Genomic DNA, 22,076 nt, shown 5'->3' with positions numbered 1-22,076 from the left:
GCCCTTGGTTGAGTGTAAGATGCATGAAGTTAATGAACTCTGCCCTCACATTGGTGCATGAAATGGATGAAGTCTGCCTAGCAAACAAGCAATGTGGCATGAAGTTGATGAAGTCCACCCTCCTTAGAGTCATAAACGTGATGAAGTTTGCCTTCATGGTGTATAAGATAAGTGAAGTCTGCCTAAGGTGATGGGTCATGAATCAAGTCAAGTCTGCCATGGGAGTGTTAAGGAAAGTATGCAAGGTACATGACTTCAAGCAAGTCTGCCCTATGAAGAGGGTATGAAGTGCTCATATTCCCTCAAGTCTGCCTTGAAGCATGAAAGGAAGCAATAAAGCCATTGAAGTCTGCCCCAAAGATGAAGTTGGTGCCCAACTCAAGAGAAGTCCGCCTAAAGCATGAGGAATGGTACCTAACTTAAGACAAGTCCGCCCTACCTTAAGTGTAAGAAGAAACACTTCAACAAAGTCTGCCTAGACTTCAAGGAATAAGTCTCTCCAAATCCGCCTTCACATGAAACTTGCTAATTTTCAATGAAAGAATATTCCCACACGATGTAGCAAGATATCTTATCCAAGATCAAACTAAGCGCAAAATTGGAAAGTTTTTTTTCAACATGGAGATTTGAAGATTAAGTTCAATTTGCAGACAGAAAATCAAATTAGAAACTTTCATTTAGACTGAGATTCGCAACTCAAACTTGCTAAAGAAGATGACAAGTCAACTGGAATTCAATTTAGAAACTTTCTTTCACAACTTGAAAGACCAAAGAGTGAATAGAAACAAATTTCAAGAGATCTTCTGTGTTTCTAATTAAGAAGTTCGAACGTTATACAAAGTACAATTCATTCTTTCATTTTCTCATATGAAGTTCAAAGTTTGGAGAGAAAGTAAAGAGAGCTTTGAGAGAGGTTTTCTGCAGGTTGAAGGGATTTTGAAGGAGATTTTGTGCAGGTTTGAGGATTTTCAACAATATTTCAGAGGTTCATACAGTTTTTGACTGTTTTGAAGACCCAATTCACAAATTTTTGGAGATCAACCTCTGATTCTCTATCTTAAATAGCATTTCTTCTCTCCTTTCTTGTTCTTTTGAAGGTGAATTTGGTTTTATGGGCAGGATATCAGGTTTCCTAACCTGATTTTTCGAAAGTTTTCAAAGAAAGAACAAATACAATGAATTTTCTTTCTCTTCTTTCTTATTTTCTGCTCCATAAGACAGTATTAGCAGGGACTTAACCAATTTTTGGACTTAGTTTATTCTCAGTTTTGATTTTGGATTTAAATCAGACATGTAGGTACTTGAGTTTGACCAATATTCAAGGGTTTTTTTCTGAGATTTTCAAGAAAACCTAAGTGTGGGAAATCTGTCCAAAAGCTAAAAGTGTTGGGAAATAGGAATTGAAGGACCAAAATCAGAACTTATTATGCTATCAAACCTTCAAAATTTGCACTCAAACCTTAACTTAATTTTCTTTTTGGTTTTGCGGATCCTAAATGGCAACTGGAGGCGGGATCATCACAGAAAACACGAATGGAGTTTCAAGTCAAATTCAGAATTGAAGACAAATCCACAAGCAATGTTCGTCCAAGCATAAAATTTGGCTCAGTATGAGAAATATTTCACAAAGGAATTCTTCTCCAAACTCAAGGCACTTGAAAGAATCTCAAAGCATCAAGAAAGAAAAGTTCTCAGACTTGGTGAAAATATAGAAAAGAATTTCAGACTTCTTGAGGAATTTCATCTACAATCCTAGACCTATGGAAGCAATCAGGACAACTTCTTGAAGGATTTCATCTCCTGAAGAATTAAAGACAAGCTCCCAATCAGAATCAGATGGTGACAAGAAGAATCAAATTTCCATACTTAGACAATTTCTTCACACAAATTGGAGAATTCAGGGAAGACATCCAACACACTGAGGTGGCACCTCATCATCTTCCAACCAATCAGATTGTTCCAAGTCAACATGTCCAAGTTCAATGAACCTAACTTATCCACAGAAGTTTCTAGAGGGCACACTTCACAATGCAACAACCTTCTATTTTTAATTATTGGTTCATAGTTAGCAAGAAGGACAAGTCTCCCCAAATGTAATTTTCTCATTGGTTGAGGGGTAATTAGTTGTAACAAACCCTAATTAGGGGTTTGGTCTTTCAATCTGGACCCTTGATCGATGTTCGATCTCGGCCATTCAAAATTTTGGACTCCTATATAAGGTTTCCTCGTCTCATTTGGACAGTGTAAGGTTTTTGAAATATTGTTGCAAGGTCATTTTTAGATAATACATTGCTTGTGTGCTTTCTCTTAAGGCCTTGTACTCTCTTTTATCTGAATGATTAGCAAGGTTTTCAATTTCTTCAATACAATAGATTAGAATTTATTTCATGTATGTTAGATTGAATGCAAGATTTGATAGGTACTGATTTATGGTGTATCTCCGCTCATACTTTTAATGGACAAATGATTTTTGTTCATTGTGTAAAGTTAGTCTAAGCTTTCCTTTGTGTATGCTTAATTTTCGATCATAAGCACATCCCTTGAAGATTGCATCCACTTTGTATAGTTGTTCTAAGTGAGGCGAAGCAAAGTGTGGTTATTGAGTTCACCTAGTCAATACCATCTCTTGAATTCCCAGGAATAGATTAGAACTTCTAAACCCTTGTCTCTGTTTCAATTTTTTTTCATGATCCAAGTCCCAAATGATAGAGCTTCATTGTCTAAACCTCCATTCTGAATTGAACACACCAAGCATAAGTCCCTTTGTGTATTGCCAACATATCACAACGCCCATTGAAATTATCCACATGTCAAGACCTAAAACCTCAAAATCGCCATATAATCTTCTCGCAATCTTCACATAAGCGGTGACTTTTCAAGAGAGGATAAATTATCTTTGGGTACTTTATTCTAATGTTCGGTGTATGATAAAACGTACACCAACAGGACGAGAGGAGGGTAAGGGACATCCCCTAATGTGTTAACTATTAAGTTACATCATGTATATGAATTTATAAATTTCGACTCTCATTTGAACTCTCGGTTCAACTCAATTGCTATGTATAATGTATATGATGTATGATTTATCAATGTTATCATATGAATATTTTAAATTTCCCTATATATTTTATATTTTCCCTACTTTTTATATAGTTGTCCTCTGCCATCCCCAAAAATGGCCCCAAAAAATCCGTCCTGGAAACCCATCCCCGCATTCCAAAAACTTGGGGTAACATGGGTATTATGAATTGGAACTATTAAATTGCTGTTGTGGAAGCAAACAAAATCAGAAAACGAACAAGGTAACTTGCATACAAAGTGTTTGACAAAATGTCAATACACTAAAATCAGAAATTCAAGCCAGTATCTTACAGGTTCTTACAGCAATCAATATTAAAAAATGAAATTTAGAACCCTACAGTGAACCAAATATTCCAAAATCAAAGACACACAAACGATCTTATAGCCTATAGCAATGCAAGCTTAGAGGGATTTTCACATGACCAGGTTGAAGAATAATCTCACCAACCCATTGATTAAACCCACTCTAATATCATAATAGGAACTTTAGACTCTCAAATAGAAGCTGGAATTATATTATACAAGATATTACCTGCTTCAATTCTTCTTCCTTCGTTTAATGCAAATTACATATTTATAGGACTTTTTATGTCCTATGTTATAGTAAGATATTTCTAACTGCTATAACCACTCTCCTAAATTTATGATTCGTTAAAACAACAAATAAAACAAACAAACAGACCTCAACAAATAATTATTTTCACATCTATAACATCTACATGAGTTGTGTTAACAACTCACATTATTAACTTATGTGAACACTAATAATAAATTTTCCAACATTTTTGTCCTTCAAATTTCTACACAAAAGGGTTTTCGTCCTTCACTTGGAGATGAATGAAAATTCTCAAGTTTTGTAAAACTCTTCCTTTAATATTCATCTTTTTAATTTGAATTTTCTTTTCCCACCTAATGTTTCCTCCGGAAGTGTTTAAAAATACTTTTAATACAACATTCATTAGGCCTGCATTAATAAAATGATAATAATACATAAATTCTCCATTTTTCAGTGTCATAAATCACAATTACTTGAAAACTTAAAATATTATTATTAAATTATTTCCCTAACTATATCCCTTAGCCTATGGGAAGTAAGAAATAAGCGATGAGTCTTTCCAAATTCTTTTCAAATTTATTATGAAATTATTTCCCTAACTATATCATTTAGCCTATAGGAGGTAAGAAATAAGCTATGAGTCTTTCCAAATATTTTAATTCTAAAAATGGGACATTATAGTCTAGCCTTCCTAGAATTGCATGCCTTCAAGCACTTGCAGATTTGGATGCTCCAATTTCTCCGCACCTTCCCATGTAGCATCTTAGTTGGGGGCATTTTTCCAATGCTTGTAATGTCCCCTTCTTCAACTTGGGCATTCGGGAGCATCTCATTAGCCTATTTTGTTGCCGTAGGCTAATTTGGGAGATTTATTAAGGAAATACTATTAATTAATTAAATTAAAATAAAATTAAGTTGCCTTAAGTTGTTGCAAGCAACTTTTTTTAATTAATTTTTTTATAAACTGACCAAGTTAAAAGGCCGAAATAAAATAAAGTCACTTCATGGGGCCAAAATGTGATTATTTTATAAAGCTGAATTTTAAATTACAACTTCTCAAAAGTTCCCGAGGAAGTTATTAAAGAGGAATAAGAAGCTCACTAGTCAGAATCTTATTTCTCTTATTGCAAAGTTTAGACTGCAAGTTAAACTTCAAGCCCTAGAGGTGTTTGGATTCAGGGATGAAAGATTTCTCCCTAGTCAGAATCATGGTGGCTTCACTCAAGATTCATAATTGTGCTTAATTTGAAGAAATAGGGATTTATTTACAGTTGCTAGCTCCAGAATACTCAGGTACAAATTTATTTAAATTTGCAAGCAAATAATAAATGTGTGGTGGTGTGTGCCAATGGTGAAATAGCCAAAAAAAAAATAGTGCTCTTTGTGCAAGGACTACTGGACAGCAATCTTGTGTTCTGTGGGGTTGTGAAGAACAGAATGAAATTCATTTATTTATTGTTGAGCATTAAACCCAGCCATACTATTCCAAGAAACCCACAAGGAGTCGTACATTGCAAGAAATAGCTAGGAAAGGATCGAATGAGATGAAGCAAGGCTCCACCAAGCTAGGTGTAGCTTTCCTTGAGTAGCTGCTTCTGGTGGAGATTCAAGCTAGCGAAGATGTTTGGAGGGAGATTTAAATGGTCAAACTATCATTGTCCCGTAGGGAGAGGTCGCAGCCCTCTAGACAACTGTACCACTATTTTTGAGGCTAGCATATCATTTAGAAGTTGCCATATAGTTTGGAAATAAAGGAAGAATTGTAGTCCTCCAGGTCAGCCATTTGATTATAATATTTAAAGGTTGACTCTTGTACATTTCTCTATCTGTATTTCAATTTTGATAACAAGCAAAACAAAGTGTTTTAGAAAATTCTGTGACCCCTTCATGCCATTTCTGAGTTGAATATTGTATATCAGCAATACAAAGTATCACGAAAAAAATTTCTGTTGTTTATATAATGCAATAAATTGTATGTGAATGAAGTCATTAACAAATTTAAACATTGTGGAGCACTGTTATGATGAATATGTGTCACATTCTATCAAATAAATTGCAAAAACACAAATACCAGCAGCATACAAACTGTTTTATGAAATGTCCAAGTACTAAACTATGTAAAAATTGCAAAAATTTCATTCATAAATTTGGTCCAGCATATTACACCACACCAGATATTCTCTTATGTTCATGTTCCTCAATTTTCTCTGTATGACTAATGATTGCTTTGGAACCAATATCAACTTCCTTTGTGATCCAAAGGAGGCGCCTCCATGGAGGATGTAAGATGTTGTCTAAGTGCCCTTTTGAGGCACGTAACATGGAATACTTTGTGGATGCTACTATGCTCTCCACCACAATTAGGAGTTTAAAACATCACCCTCGCTCAATTATATTGCCAAAGGCCACAATAATCACTAATCAATAAGCACCATATGTGACATGACTTAAATAGAAAACATAACCTTTTTTTATTGTGTCAATATTAAAGGATAAATACTTAAATGCTGACCTCTTGAAGCTAAAATCACAGAGACCTCCTGTACCTGAATAATACATTATTCCAAAACAAACTAATTCACAATCCTGGAGCAAAATAACTTAAAATCCACCCAGAGCACTCCCAGAGGAATTTCTAAAGTAATTAAAATAAAACCATTCTAAACGAGCTTATAAACTCATAGGAAACCATCCTATAGCATCATGAAAATGATATGAAACAACTCAATACATAATTTGCAACACAGATACAAGTCCAATTCCCATTTGAGACATTGAAACTTTCCTCTAACACTTCTGAAGAAGCAAGATAAACAAAATCTCAAAGTGTCAAAAACACCAAAAAAGAGAAACCAAACTGAAAATGAATCCTGAAATGTCTTTTTGTTGATGCCAAATTGCCTTTAAGCATAGATGCCCCTACATCACTATACTTGATAAAAACTCTTATTAGCAACGTCATTCGCATTGCATGTGTAGCTGTAAAGACATATTCCTCTATTTCATTTTAGCAACCTGTTGTGACCATTTCACACATCGCCCCATCAGGTTGGGGACCCCCTCTTTTTTCTTGGGTTTTGCTTTCCCTTAGCTAGGTTTTTTCTCTACTTGCTAGGTGTTTTGAGTGAGTTAGTGGTCGCCTGGGCTGGGTAGATTAGGGTTTCCTTCGAAAAGCTCATCCAGGGTGTCTTTCAGAGCTAAATTTAACTTGGGCTCGAGCAAATCATATGTTGTCTGCCTTGAACCCTAGTGTTATCTTAGAAGGGTCTTGCCTTTCAAGAGATGAAAAATGGATAAATTGTGCAAAAGGGATAAAATTTGTAAGTCAAGATAGGTCAAGGTTGTTGATTTTCGAGTCAAGTCTTGTCTTTTGTCGAATCGGAGTTGATTAAGCAGAGTCAGTGGCAAAGTGAGGATTCAGGAGGCGATTTTAAGAATTGTTGAGTGAATTGGCAAGGAAATGGATAAGCTATGCATCAAGGGATGAGTCTTAGAGGAAATCATGCCAAGACTAGGATTTCGCTCCTGACCCTTCCAAAGGGTCCAAAGCGAATTCCTCCACAATTCACTCCATCCTGACCCAAATTTTGAGCTGGCCCATACCTAGGCTTGGAGGAAAGAAAAAGCACTTGTTTGAATGAGGAAACGTGAAAATGGAGTCAGAATCATGGCCTAAGGGTGAATTTCGCTCCTGACCCTTCTGAAGGGTCCAGAGCAAAATCCTCATTTGGCCCTCAATTTTGGCCTAAGGCATTGAAAATGAAGATTTTGGAGCCAAGTGGATGACAAATAGACTTGGATGTGGCGAGAGGAGAGCAAATTTGATCAATTTTTGAAGATGGATTGGATGAGAAAGATAGGATTCAAGTTCCAGCAGATTAAATGCTCAAGCAATCGAATGTAAGTCCCCTTGTGATTCCAACATAATCACATCATACCACAAAAGCTTATCCACACATAGAGACCCTACATATAAGAACCTTGGAGTCTTCTCGAATGATCCTTAGGCAAAATCTTCAGCATTCGAGGAAACTTTGTTCAAGAGAGGATAAGATACCTTGGTATTTTATTCTGTGTTCGCATGTGCATAAAAAACACATCAACAGAATTGGCACTAGAAGGAGGGCCAGCCTACTTTTCTATATAAAAGTTTGATCATCAAGAGGAACAGTACTATTTAGAAAATCCTACCTCAAAAGAAATTCAGCAAAATTTGAGATGAACATGTATCACTATGGTGTTGCCACATAGAGGATCGAACGAGGTAGTACAACCCAATCTGGAGATAGGCAACATTCAAGAAGACATCATTTCAGGATTAAATGACTTGGCGTGGAACCTAAGGAGAAGTGAAGCTGAGTATACTAGAGTTAAAATTATCTTGAAACAAGAAGCAGACAAAGCTGAAAAACGTCAAAGAGTTGCCACCAAGGAACTTCGTAACCAAAGGAATCTGCAGTAATCCTCAAAAGCAAGATCTTCACGTTGGATCGTATTGGTTCTTTCTCACCCGAAAAACACCAAAGGATATTAAGGTCTACACCACGCACAAAAAATTTGACTGAACTTCAGTTCACTTCAAGATCGAAGCGGGCTAAGAGAGAAAATACTTCAAGAGAACCTGAATCGAAGTTAGAAGATACTACTGATTTATTACAAGCTCTATCGCTTCAAGAACAAGTACAAGCTGCAATTCAGGCAATTATCCAGGCAATTTCTCAATCAACAATTCAAGATAAGTCATCAAGTTCTCAATCAAGTTTCCAACCTTCGGGAAGCACGATGGCTCACAATCCTCCTCCTCCTCCTGCTTATGCACTCAACCGCGCTACATGGATGATCGATAACCCATCACCATTAGAATTTACAGTATATCATGATATGCCTAAGAATCCGAAGAACTTCTATCCCAAGTTCAACACTAATGATTTCAATCGTACAGCAGAAGATCATATCAAAATGTATGAAGACCTTCTTCGCAACAAGCAAATTGAATACAGGGACGTGGCCTGCAAACTTTTTCCATATTCACTAGGAGAAGAGGCATACTTCTAGTTCATTCATCTACCAACTGGGTCAATCGGGACATGGGACGCAATGAAAGATGCTTTTATTGCAAAGTTTGGCATTGCAACCACACCTGCTGAGTTATACAAGCAATTTGTTGAAATCAGAAGGAGAAAACATGAGCCCATTACTTCTTTCAATAATAGGTTCCATAGAGCTTACACAATGTTGCAACATCCATATCTCATTGTTGACCCAAGGGAGATTTATTATGGAGCCTTAGATCATCTCACTGCCATGTTTGTGAGGGCCTATCCTATCCCAAATGATTTAAACACAGCGTATGCAAAAGCTATTTAAGTCAGTAAACACATGGGGCAAAATATTACTGGGCCGCTACTTCATATGGGGCCTACTGCAACACCGAACCAAATTCAAGCAATTGGTCTGGCATTGGCACATCAAACCCCAGTCATGAATCCAATTCCGCAAGCAACATATCCTGGCGTGCAGCCGTCAAACCAGTTGGTGCTTCATCCTGGAGTTGCACTTTCACAAGCCCCACCAGCACAACCTGTGTACCTACAAAATGCAACAAATTCTTCAAGAACATAGGAAGAAAAGGACAAAATGAAAGAATTGATTGAACAAGTCAACAAGTTATCGGTTGAGGTGACCCACTTGAGGAATCAAAATAATCAACTGCAAAGCATGCAAAGAATTAATTAGGGACAACAAGTGAACAATCAAAACTTTCAAGGAAACAATAGTCAAGGTTTCAGAAACAACAATCAAGGCTTTCAAAGGAGAACATGGAATACGGCTCCTAATAATGGAAATGTGGTGACGCCACTAGACAACCCATCAAGTTCACAAAATCAAGAAAATCATCCTACCAGTAGAGTATTTCTAGCCGAGGCAGCCTTATCCAACTGGTGTAGACTCCACAGTACAAACCAACATTTTGAATTGCAATGTCCTGAATTCAAGATTGCGGCTGACATATTTCAGCAGGAGATGCGTAGCAATGATGCACCCGAAAACCCTCCTACGAAAAGATATGAAATGGTCCCGACCACTCGGTATGATCAAGCCATGGTCGTGGAAAGTTACAACCATTCACCGAAAGGAGAGAACGACCAGGCTCAAAATGGAAGATTTACGCCGAAATTAGCTAATAGACCGATGGTACCTCCTGGTTCCCAGTTCCCACCTACTTCAGCAAATGAACCTATTGAAGACTCAGAATATTATTTCCCGCCCTTAAATAATAGTGTCTTGGTTGAAGGGATAAAAGAAGTATTCCACCAATCCTCAGGAGGCGTAGGTTCGAGGGTATACCAAAGAAATCAGAGAAATCAGGAACCTCTGACAACATCCATTCCTCCAAACAATTTCTCTACTCCCCCAGATCCAAAGGCTAGTAATACTCCAAATTATCCGCAAGATACACAAGAGTATAGACAAAGGAATGCTCCTCCTCCTCCAAGGGATGAAATAATAAGGGATGAAATAATAAGACTTGCTATGCTTGTGTTGGAAGAACTCAAAAAGGTTAAGATTAGCTTGCCACTCTATGAGTTGCTAAAAGTGTCAGAAATTAAAGACACTGTTGATCAATAGCCTGAATGACACAAACGCAGTGAGGCCAAATAGTCAGAATACTTCCAAAGAAGCGGTCGGCAATACTCAAGCCATCGTCAATGTGATTCAAGATGAAGTTGATAACAAGCACCAGTCGGAGGAGGACGAATGTATGGTCTAGACCATATCCTTTCCAGCCAAAAAGGAGGATATGTTAGAAGGAAAAGTGTTACTTAAAAGACGCGATGTTAAGAAAATCCAACCCACCATCAAAGAAAGCCTCACTTCAAGCCAGATCCTTCCCAAAAAATGGATAGCTACTAAGAAGGATGCGATAAAGAAAGGGAAGTCTTCAAAGAAAGCGGAAAATTCAAAGGAAGAAACTTCAGAAAAGAATGCCAATCCAAAGCTCAATGAAATAAAGAATCAAGAACATGATGAGGACTCCTCAATTCTTTGTCAAGGAAAAGATGAGCCAACCCCATTCCTACTATCAGTCTGTCAGAAATTGCACAATTGTCTATATGATTCAGGAGCTTCTAGTAATGTAATGCCCCTAGCCGTCTGTCAGAAATTAGGTATAACTCCTACACCCACCAGAAGGAAGGTCACTCAATTGGACAAGACAGAGGTTCCAGTCATGGGAGAATTGAACAATATCCACATGCAGTTAGCAGCAGACCCAAGGGTCCAAAATTTCATAGACATATCAGTCGTGGATATACCTGACACATGGTATGCTTCTGAGTAGAGATTGGTCGCGAAAGTTGAATGGATATGTATCAACAGACTTTGCACATATGTGGTTGCCCTGGAGAGGAGTTCCAAACCAGATCAAAATCGACAGTACTCCAAGATTGAGACTCATGATAACCAAGTATGGAGAAGATAACGAGGTCCTATTCTTAGAAACTGATCTGGGGACATGCAAACCTAAAGTAGAAGAGGTCTTGATGATACGGGATCTGCAAGAGAGGGGTAGTAAACAAGAGGTGATGGAATCTACAAAAGTTATTGTGGAAAGTGATCAAGGATCTAACCAAGATGACGATGGAATGTTTGAAAATTTTAGAAAATTTGTCCACAAGAATGTGCAACAAAGTATGCAACTTGGTAACTTAGCATCTGTTCGAGGTCCACTCCTCCCCAACTGGTGCAGGATACATAATGCTTTCCATTCAGAATTATCTTGTGCTATGTGCAAGACTGCATTAGAACAAGTATACAAGAGGGTCCCACAGGCATTGATTATAGAAGAAATTGAAGCCCCAGAAGTTGACAATTCCTCAGAAGAAGAAACTCTATCAAACGTGTCAAAAGAAAGCCAAGAGGACCAAGAGTCGGAAGACCAGGAGAATCTAATTTGGACACTAAGGTTTGATGGATCTAAGTCCAAACAAGGATCAGGAGCCGGCTTTGAACTGATCAGTCCGTCAAGAGAAACCTACCTCGCCGCCCATAGAATACAATTCCCATGCACTAACAATGTTGCCAAATATGAATCCTTGATTCATGGGTTATTGCTAGCCATCAGAAAGAAGGCTAAAATACTGCAGATATATGGAGATTCAAAAATAGTAATAAGGCAAATCAGGAAGCAATATGTGTGCCATGACAAAAGGCTAACTAGGTACCGAAATCGAGTTTGGGATCTAATTGAAAGTTTTGATGCCTTCAATATTAAGTCCATATACAGACATCAGAATCAAGTGGCTAATTCTCTTGCTCAGACCGCCAGCTCTTTGGTTCCACTTGCCATGAAAGGACTGAAGAAGTTCACAGTAGAGTTGACCCCAGTACCTTCAGTCCCTGATAAGATCACCAACTTTCAGGTCTTTGAAGATGACAAGCACATATTGGATTTCTTGACTAACACAGATGTCTTCTTAGCCCAAATCATCAATGAAGAGGAAGTGGAAGGAGCAGAACTGGATGCAGAAGGAGTCTTGAATATAAAGACAAACACTATCCCAAAGGGAATGGTGGAATTAGAGAGAATCTTTGATCCCGACAAATTAAGGGAGGTGAAAGGCCATAGCATGGAAGGAAATGCATGTGACGCCATCAATGTTGGTGACAACAAAGAAATTAAAAATGTCCTCATCGGAAAGGCCTGTACTTCGCAGGAAAGAGAAGGTATATTAAAAAATGTGAGGGATTTCCCAGATGTCATTGCTTGGACCTATGAAGATCTCAAAACTTATGACACTACAATCATCACTCATACAATCCCTTTAAAACCAGGAATCAAACCATTCAGACAAAGACAAAGGCCGATTAATCCCTTATTGGAACCATTGATATATCAAGAGGTTAAAAAGTTGCTCTCAGCCAAAATCATCTTTCCAGTAAGACATTCAACGTGGGTTGCCAACCTGGTCCCTGTCAGGAAAACGAATGGAGAGATCAGACTATGTGTCGACTTCAAAAATCTCAACCGAGCTTCAGAGAAGGATAATTATCCACTGCCATCACTAGACGAAGTGTTACAAATTGTTAATGGATCACAAGTGATGTCATTTCTGGATGGATATTCGAGTTATAATCAAGTGTTAGTAGAACCTGAGGATCGATTGAAGACCGCTTTCACTACTAAGTGGGGAACGCTTGCATATAAAAGAATGCCTTTTGGACTCATCAATGTCGACGCCACGTTTCAAAGAGCTATGGATATTGCTTTCAAGGACTTGATAGGGAAATGCATTATCATATACATGGATGATATCACAGTCTTCTCCAGAAGAAGGGAAGATCATGTGGATGATTTAAGAAAGGTTTTCCAAAGATGTAGAAGATATGGTGTTTACCTCAATCCTAAAAAATGCCTATTTGGAGTAACGGAAGGAAAATTGCTAGGCCATGTCATATCAGAAAAGGGTATTTCCATTGATCTTGACAGAGTAAAGGCTATATCAACCATTAACCTGCCAGCCAGCAAGAAAGAGCTTAAATCATTCTTTGGCAAGATCAATTTTGTCAGAAAATTTATCACAGGATTTGCCGAGATAGTTAGACCATTGAATGAGATGTTAAAGAAAGACACCAAGATAGAATGGACAGCACCAGCGAAGAGAGAATTCGAGGAAATAAAGTCGGCAATTGCAGAGGCTCCATTACTGATCAGTCCTGACTACATGAAGCCCTTCTACCTGTATTCATTTGCCTCTGAATATACTTGTGCGGCTATCCTCAAACAAAGGAGAGAATAAAGAGACGAGAACCCGATTGCATTCATGAGCACCCCGTTGAAGGATGCAGAGCTCAGATACCCTAATATTGAAAAGCAGGCCTATGCGTTGGTTACAGCCATCAAAAAATTCAGACATTACCTTTTGAGGGCCAAAATATATGCAATTGTACCGGATGCAGCCGTGAAAACCATCCTCATGCAAAATGAACTAGGAGAGAAGAGATAAAAAGATTAAGATTGTTTGCAACAGAGAAAGAAGTAGTGAAGAAAGAAAGTTGAACAATTGTTGTTTTATTTTGCTATGAGATCAATAAAATATTGAAGTTATGGTGTTTTATTGCAATCCCTGTGGCTATTTTCATGGTTGTTTATCTTCTTGAATCACTCTTAGTGGAAATAGTACTTAAGTTTTAGAATTAGATTGAAGGACGAATGTTGTGTTTGATCTTTGGTAAAACTCATAGTCCAGACTCCAAACCACTAGCTCCTTACTGATTGTAAGCACGCCTTGTGTGGTCAACTGGAGATATTAAGGTTGTTTAAGAGTTCAATCATTATTGGAGATATTGATATGTATATTAGTGATAGTATCTATCCCATTGATGATTCAAAAATCATTGAATCCCCTTAGAAGATCGCACCAATTCCAATAGAGTTGTAATCTTTTGGCAATACTAAAATTGGAAGAGTTTTATCAAGACCAGTCCTCATTTAGTCATTCCTAGGATTAGTTTAGTATTGCCTCCTTAAACCCCTTATCTTTTGCCCTTTTTTGAAACATCAAGTAAAGTTAGGAGAATTCACTTTCCTCATTGAAAAGTAGTTGCAAGAACAAGCTTTCTTAGAAAGTACGTAAGGCCCTTTGTAAAACTACAAACACAACGACCACTGGTGCTTATCCACGAGTAGAGAACCTACATAATAGAACCTTGGAGTTTCTCTGATTGATCCTTCTGTGAAATCTTCAGCATTCGAGGAGCTTTATTCAAGAGAGGATAAGGTACCTTTAGGTATTTTATTCTGTGTTTGGTCGTGTACAAAAGACACATTAACACAACCCTCAAACAAATAGTGCTTCAGAATCCCTCTGTGGCATCAAATCAGCTGAAAATGTCTTCATTGTGAAATGAAGACCCACACAGCATTAGCATGTTGAATTCCAAGCTGTTAATTGTTTATTAAGACAGATTTGTCATGAACATCAAACATTTTACAATGACTTATTTTTGAAAGATTTGCCCCTCCATTCCCCTACAGATTATTTCTAAGAGTGATAGTTCCAGTCATTTGTTTTCTGTCTTAGTTTCCTTCTGAGTTACGCAGCTGAACTTCCTCTTTGTATTCACTGGTTAACCACAGAAAATTCATATTTCTCTTATAATTATTCTTATGTTTTATACCATCACTCCACTTCTAATAATAATCTAGTCACAGGATCATATTATAGCTCTGAAGGAACTCTAGCAAGTATTACAGGGCTCAGTAGCAGTGCCAAATTGGAGAAATCAAAGGAATCCTTTTCAGAATAAAATAAACATATTGGAGGAAACTATACGATACTACTAGATTTTCCATATGTATTAAAATATAATGTAGCCAATTAAATAACATAAAATCGGAGAATAATTCTAATGGCTGAGTTATAGAAAATATCACATCACGGCACTTGATTTCACCAGCAACCTACATAAGGGGTAACAAAAAGCAATTCAAAATTCAAAAAGATCATGAACATTGTTTAGTTGATAATGAGAAATATATAAAAAACTAAGAATAGCCCCAAGGAAATGGTTTCCAAGTATAAATAATAGACCTATTGAAAACTGAAAAGCATACACACAAACAACATTTCTTTTGTTGCCTTGTATCTTAGAAACCATTATAATCTGATACCATTCAAATGAAGAGAACACATAATAACAATATCAAAACAAAGAACTTGCAAATAAACCAGTTCACAATATTAATTTATCAACATTCAAACCAACATGTGACAGTTTACAATTGATATGATCAGGTTTGACAAGTGGATTTCACCTTGAGCTGCCCATGATGAAGCTTCAAAAAGAGCCTTTACAAGTTCCAAGAGGGAAGCTTCTGCAACAGCTTGAGCAGTACGCAAGCCAGCCTTGAAAAGGGCTCTAGCACGGGCAGCCTATAAAATGATCAAAACAAAATTTATTCTTATTTGTCTAGAATTGTAACATGTTATGGACTCATAACATAATATTGAACTCCAAGACTGTCCAAAACAGATTCAGAGAATATTTAAAATACGACCGAGCAGCAAATGGTTCTCATAGAACAAATGAGTATGACATCTAAGACATACCTTCACAAATGGAATTGAAGTAAGCTCTACAATCTCTGCTCTTACACCAAAAGAGACACGATTCTGAAATTTTGAAACCAAACCTTCAAGATCATGCCAACCAAGCCTCTCACAAAAAGCAGTGATCATAGATGCAAATCTGCCAGCACTTTCTTGCAACACCTGGATCATGCCTCTTGGAACTTTGAAATCTTCACAAACAACATTGAGTGGTACTTCCTGTAAATCAAATGCAGAAATTTACCCGTGCTGCCAATGACACTGCTAATATTAAAAAATGTCCAGCCACAACACCAAGCTGAAGAGAAAATCATACAGGTGTTTCTGGGACTTCTTCCCCACAGTTAAAAGAAATTTATGAAATAAACCTTTAGTATTAAAGGAGCATAGAAAAATAAAAACTAATATTATACTTTGGTTAAAATGTGTAATGTCCCCTACTAGGACGCTGCCAGTCTCCCAAAAATCAACATTCATTACAAAATACTATCATGCCTTAAATTAATTTATTAAACTAGATGGCCATATTTATTCAACGTACAACTGATAGTGGCTATATTCAAGCCCCAATTCTTACTTCATTCCTCATCCTCAACCCTGGATGGGGATTTACTTGTCTAGGGCATGCTGACACCACCTCCATAATTGGGCCCAGGTTTCAGGAACATCTAATTTGGGATGGATTTACTCCACCTCTCCTTATGGGGATAAATAGAGATGATTAAGTAATTGGGCTATGAATATGCCAATATCTTTTGTATTGAAAATAAATATGTCAACGATGGTAATTAAGCAAATTGATATAAACTTAATTAACCAATATAGATCTTATTACTTCTGTTAAAAGTACAAAATAGGAGCAAATGTAACTGTTGTGCTTTAGTATTCAGATATAATATAGTTGTGAATAAATATTTGATTTATAAGTAAGACACAATACCAATCTGATGTCCCAGTAATGATTGCAATAATCTGCCTGTCGATGAATATTGAATACCGTCTGCAGAGAATCTGATCTGCCAAATCAATAATTATCCTTCCATGGTTGCAGATAATATATATATTCAATTCTGATCCTTGTTGTGATCAAACTCAGTCTCCAGTTGAAATTTTATCAGTCTGTTCTTCTTTCATTGATCCCTTGATGCCCATCTCCAATGGATTGATCTCCCTTTTATACCTTCTCATTGAGGGAGTCACAACCTTTCAGAAATGTTACCTTTTGGAAGGGTGTAACCCTCCATGCTTGATCGCTGGTGTTAAACCCCAATTTACTTTTAATTACTTGATGCCAATGATTTCTTAATTCAAACTTCTTTTAAATGCCTTTATTATTTTTAGCGAACCCAATAAGGCTGTGATTATCTTGGCAAGGCATGATATATTAGTATTTTCTTGTACGAATACGTACGGCAGTGTTGTGACCATTTCACACATCGCCCCATCGCAAATGGGGACCCCCTCTTTTTGCTTGTCTTTCGCTCGCTTTTGCTTTCGTTTTTAGGATTTTGCTAGTTAGTTAGTCGTCTGGATTTAGGGTCAAGCCTTAGGGTTTTAAATTTTGTCTTTTCAGGCCAAAATCCAGTTGTTTTTGAGAGCTTTTGAGCTTCCTTTTCTAGGATGCAAATTTTGAATGCAATGAATTCGCCAAAATGGTCTAATTTTCAATTGGAATGTTGATGCAGAGCTTAAATTTGTCTAAGTATTGAAAGTGAAATGTGAATTTTTGTCCGATTGAATATTTTGACCAATTTTTGACTTTTTTGATTTTTGATCCTGGGCATTGGAATTGATTTGTTTTCGCCTCGTGAAGTGTTAAAATGTGAAAAATCATGTTATTTTGGCCTGTAGGAGCAAAATCACTCCTGTCCCTCAGTGAAGGACGGGAGCTCATTTTCAAATATCTCATCGTCCCTGCAGAGTCCAGACAAATTTCAAGTTGGAAGTGATGGAGAACGGCGATATCTTTCCATTGAATATAAATTGAAGATTTTCATGAGCACAGAAATGCCTCCAGGAGGAAAATCGCTCCTGTCCCTCAGTGAAGGACCGGAGCTACAAATCAAATTTCGCCTTGTCCTTGCAAGATTTCGATGACTTAACAATTTGAAAGGGTCCGAAGGAAGATGCTTTGCCAAATGAATATAATTTGAGATGCAAAAATGAAGGAGAATGACCTAGAATGCCCATATCGCTCCTGTCCCTCTCCAAGGGACCAGGGAGAGATACCTTGTAGCTCTCGTCCCTCTCCAAGGGACCAGAGCGATTTCTTTCATTAGACAGGATCCGAGACAAAGGTCAAGGCAAGTTTACATTCAAAAACAAGGGAAAACATGAGATGGACGCATTGAATACAAATTGAAGATTTTTTGGACGTCCACGAGGGTCCTAACTGCCTAGTTCGCTCCTGTCCCTCAGGAAGGGACCAGAGCGATTTTTGATATAATTGATTTTCTTGCAAAGTTATAGATGATGTCAAGGCATGGACAAATGGAGTGAAGAAGGACGAGTCCGTTGAATATAAACTTGGAACCTGGCAAAGTGAGGTAAAGGCTACAAAAGGAGGATCGCTCCTGTCCCTCTCCAAGGGACCAGGGCGATACAATGGTGATGTTACTTCCTATGCAAGTTCAAAGACGATCCAAGTTAAGTCAAGGTGGCGAGAGACACTTCAAGACTTTTTTAGCAAGCACAAACATTCAAAGGTCGTCGCAATGATGAAATTCGCACCCTATAGCCTAGATCGCTCCTGTCCCTCAGGAAGGGACCAGGGCGATGTTGAATGCATTGGTCATTTCATGCAAAATTTACGTAAGGACAAGTCTTCGCAATGTTTTAGAGGGTCCATGGTATGATAAAAAGATGATATACAAGGGTTTTGAACGTAAAATGATCATCATTTTGAGCATGGAGACTATATCGCTCCTGTCCCTCTCCAAGGGACCAGGGCGATTTGCTTTGGATTCCTCGTTTTGCTTCAAGTTCAAGCTAAGTCAAGACGTCATAAGATAGCATATGGTCCAAGACATCGTATGAAGATAATTCGCAAGGGTTTTCAACGTCCAAACATCGCCAAACAATGTAAAAGCCTCACATCGCTCCTGTCCTTTGGACAAGGACCAAGGCGATACTATCAAAAGCACTCATTTTCCTTCAAGATCCAAGCTAGGCGAGGTTAGGTAAGGTGAAGGACGCCGTTTGAAGGACATCACAACGAGGATCAAGGTGTAAAGTTGCCAAGGTCAAGGAAAGGACATGGATCGCTCCTGTCCCTCTCCAAGGGACAAGGGCGATGACCCCTTCAAATACGCTCAAAACTTCATGCGAGCAAATGGAATAAGCGCAAAAGACACGAACAAAGGATGTTATTCGCCAACAATAAAAAATCGAAGTTAAAAGATGCAAGATGGACGTGGAAACAAGAAGATCGCTCCTGTCCTTTGGACAAGGACCAGGGCGATGTACACTCAAAAGGCACTTAAGCACACATGCAAGATGATCAAATGCGAGGAACCTATCAAGATGATCGATTTTAACGTGGAGATGAAGAAGTTGATCGTGAAAAAATGCAAAACCAAGACAAAATAATGGATCGCTCCTGTCCCTCTCCAAGGGACCAGAGCGATGAGGTACGTCCCTTTGTCTTCCAATTTTGGCGCCAAGTAAACAATTCGAATTTTCCTCAAATGCTAAATCGATTTAAAAATTGAATATCCATTTTATTTAGCATTTAATATGGCGTTATCTTTTATTAATTATTTTTTGCCTTTATTTAAAAAATCGAAATTCACATTTAAAAAACGCAAGGCATTAATAATTAATTAATTAATTAATAAAAATCGATTTGGAGCGCTCAATTAAGCAAGTCGGCCTTGTTATTTATTGAAAATCATTTAAAAAATGATTTTATTTATCAAGTCGGCCTAGGGGATGAAAAGGTGTGAGCGCTATATATAAGGGGAGTGGAAATTTTCATTTTCACATAATCATTTTTACCTTTCTTCATGCGAATTGAGAAGAGGCGAATACAGTGCGAAGTGTGTTCAAAGGTGGTGCGAATTCAAACCAAGGGTGGCGCTTAGTTATCAAAGGGTGGTGCGAATTTGAAGACCACACCAAATGCGAACTTGAGGATACATTAAGGCGAATTTGCTAAAGACTTGGAGGATTTGTTTGAGCGATTTGTCAAGGACAAATTTGAAGATCATTTAAGACCACGTCTAAGGCGATACTTGAAGATCACGTTCACTCCAAAGGTGGCAAAGTCAATTTTGAGGAGATCATATTGAAGATTATTTTATACCTCAATTTTGCCTAGGCGAATTTTGTTTTTGCATTCTAGAGTTAGCTCTCTATTGAGGTATGGCGATTAATTATTATTGCTTTATTCATTCATCGTCGTATTTCAAGTTTTGAAATTTTGAATTTTGATTCTCTTAGCTCAATCGTTGTTTTTTTAGGAAATGATAACTCTAGAGACTTATCATGATGTTTCCTAAAATTTATCTCTCTTATTTGCGTTATTTATTGCAAAATCTATTTCTTATAATGAAATGTTGTGTAGGTATGGCGACCCCGAAGGCGGGAGCATCCACCAGCCGCTCGGCTCTCATGAAAGAAGATCAGAAGACCGAAGAAGTGGAGACCAAGATCGTGTCTAAGTGGAGCAACATTGGAGATACAAACCTGGGGAACTTTAGCACGAAGAAGTTTCGAGAGGTCCCTTACATTGGCAAGCCATCACCTGTCGCCCGGAGAATAATAGAGAGTGGCATCATCAAGGCGGCCGGTTTTCCTCCAGCTATTCAGTGCCACGAGTTGATGATCGAGTGTGCCCGTCACTACAATCCACAGTCCAGGACAATTGTGTCCAATGAGGGAAACACTTTGGCGTACCTTTCAGAGGAAGCCATAAGTGAAGCCTTCCATCTTCCAGAGCACAAGGACATGATATACAAGAGCATTGAAGGAGCCAGATCAGTGTACGATGATGATCCAGATGCTTGCCTAAGCATAATCAACAACAACTGGCTACTCAAGAGTCGTCCCCGTCTAAGCAAGGTACCGAACACACCGCATCGGATTCATTTCCAGGAGGAGTACAGAGATTTGATTACCATGCTCAACAGAGTTACAGGAGCACCTCATGCCTTCTATTTTGAGAAGTGGATGTTTTACTTCATCCAGGTGATTGTTCAAGGAAAGGGTACGATACATTGGGCTAGGATAATTAGCCATTGCTTAGACGTACAGTTGAGAAGACTCAGGGCTACTAAGTCCTTCCACATGAGTTCATACGTCATCTATGCCTTAATCAGGAGCATTGAGTACGCAGGACTACCTCACAGAGGAGTGATTGGAAGAGGACCCGGCGAGGTCAGAGCTTGTGAATCCTATACCTACTTGCATCATCCGCCAGGAAAGAACTACAAGTTAGTCAATGATACTTTCACGATGAACATCACAAGGACGTTGCAAGGAGGGATTCACAACAGATTATCTCAGGATGCCCAGGAGTTCATCAAGAGGTACGGTGCTTGGTTCATTCAGTTTCCCAAGTTCACTTACATTAGAGTGCATGGATGTCCTTTACCTCCATACATGTTGCCGAGGTACCCGACAGACAGAATTGTGTTACTTGAAGTAACAAGGCAGTTGGCAGCATATGTGAAGGCATTCAGACACAGACATCAGAATGGAGTCCAGGTACCTATTATTTTGGGTAATTCGGTTGAGGTATGTCCTAATGTCTTAGCCATGGATGACGCAGAGAAGGAGTTAGCCTTGTATTCTTTTTCATCTTTTGCTTGGAGAGAGAGCTTTGATCCCCATGGACATTTAGAGGAGACGGTCGGTAGAAGATTTAGACATGAGCACCAAATTGAAGATTTTATGATGAACCTCCTAGATGATCTTGAAGTGAAACGTAAGATACATTCTAGATTGCCTTTGGATTTCATCAGGAAATGTAGGATTTACAGAGTGGCCGACCAAGCTCAGGACAATGGCAGGCACATCCAGTCTTCATATGATAGAGAAAGCAAAACAATAAGTTTGAATTGGAATGAGCCCGAGGTCGTGGATTTAGATGATTTGATGGCACCAGTCTTGTCTTGTACTCGCAGATGGGTAGACGTTCAGCATCAGAAGTTGAGAGAACAAGGCATAGCTATGTCTTTTACTTTGGAAGAAAAACCAGCCGAAGGTGGAGCAAGCGTGAGTGAAGGCAATCCTAATCCTAGGAATTCGGGTGAAGGTAACCTTCGGTGTGCCAGTGAGGGCAATCTCCATTCGAGAGGTTCAAAGAGAAAGGAAAGATCAGAAAA

At 38.2% G+C, this 22,076-nt stretch overlaps 1 protein-coding gene across 6 annotated transcripts in view; it reads right to left on the bottom strand.

Annotated features, from left to right (window-relative positions):
* Positions 1 to 22,076, bottom strand: part of LOC131064206 (helicase and polymerase-containing protein TEBICHI) — a 156,577-nt gene that overhangs the window by 19,225 nt on the left and 115,276 nt on the right. For all 6 annotated transcript variants that reach the window (XR_009358149.1, XR_009358150.1, XR_009358148.1 and 3 more), the window contains exons 16-17: positions 15,751 to 15,969; positions 15,456 to 15,573 (exon numbers count right to left, since the gene is read on the bottom strand). Coding sequence is in view for 3 of the 6 variants with exons in the window: in XM_059207156.1 (XP_059063139.1) it covers positions 15,456 to 15,573; positions 15,751 to 15,969 (337 nt within the window). In the remaining 3 variants the exon portion in view is untranslated. The remainder of the gene's footprint in view (positions 1 to 15,455; positions 15,574 to 15,750; positions 15,970 to 22,076) is intronic.

The sequence above is a fragment of the Cryptomeria japonica genome, chromosome 6 (genome assembly GCF_030272615.1).
Source record: "Cryptomeria japonica chromosome 6, Sugi_1.0, whole genome shotgun sequence".
Classification (NCBI taxonomy): Eukaryota; Viridiplantae; Streptophyta; class Pinopsida; order Cupressales; family Cupressaceae; genus Cryptomeria; species Cryptomeria japonica.
The sequence above is the reverse complement of the archived record's forward strand: the minus strand, read 5'-3'. Positions and strand labels throughout refer to the sequence as shown.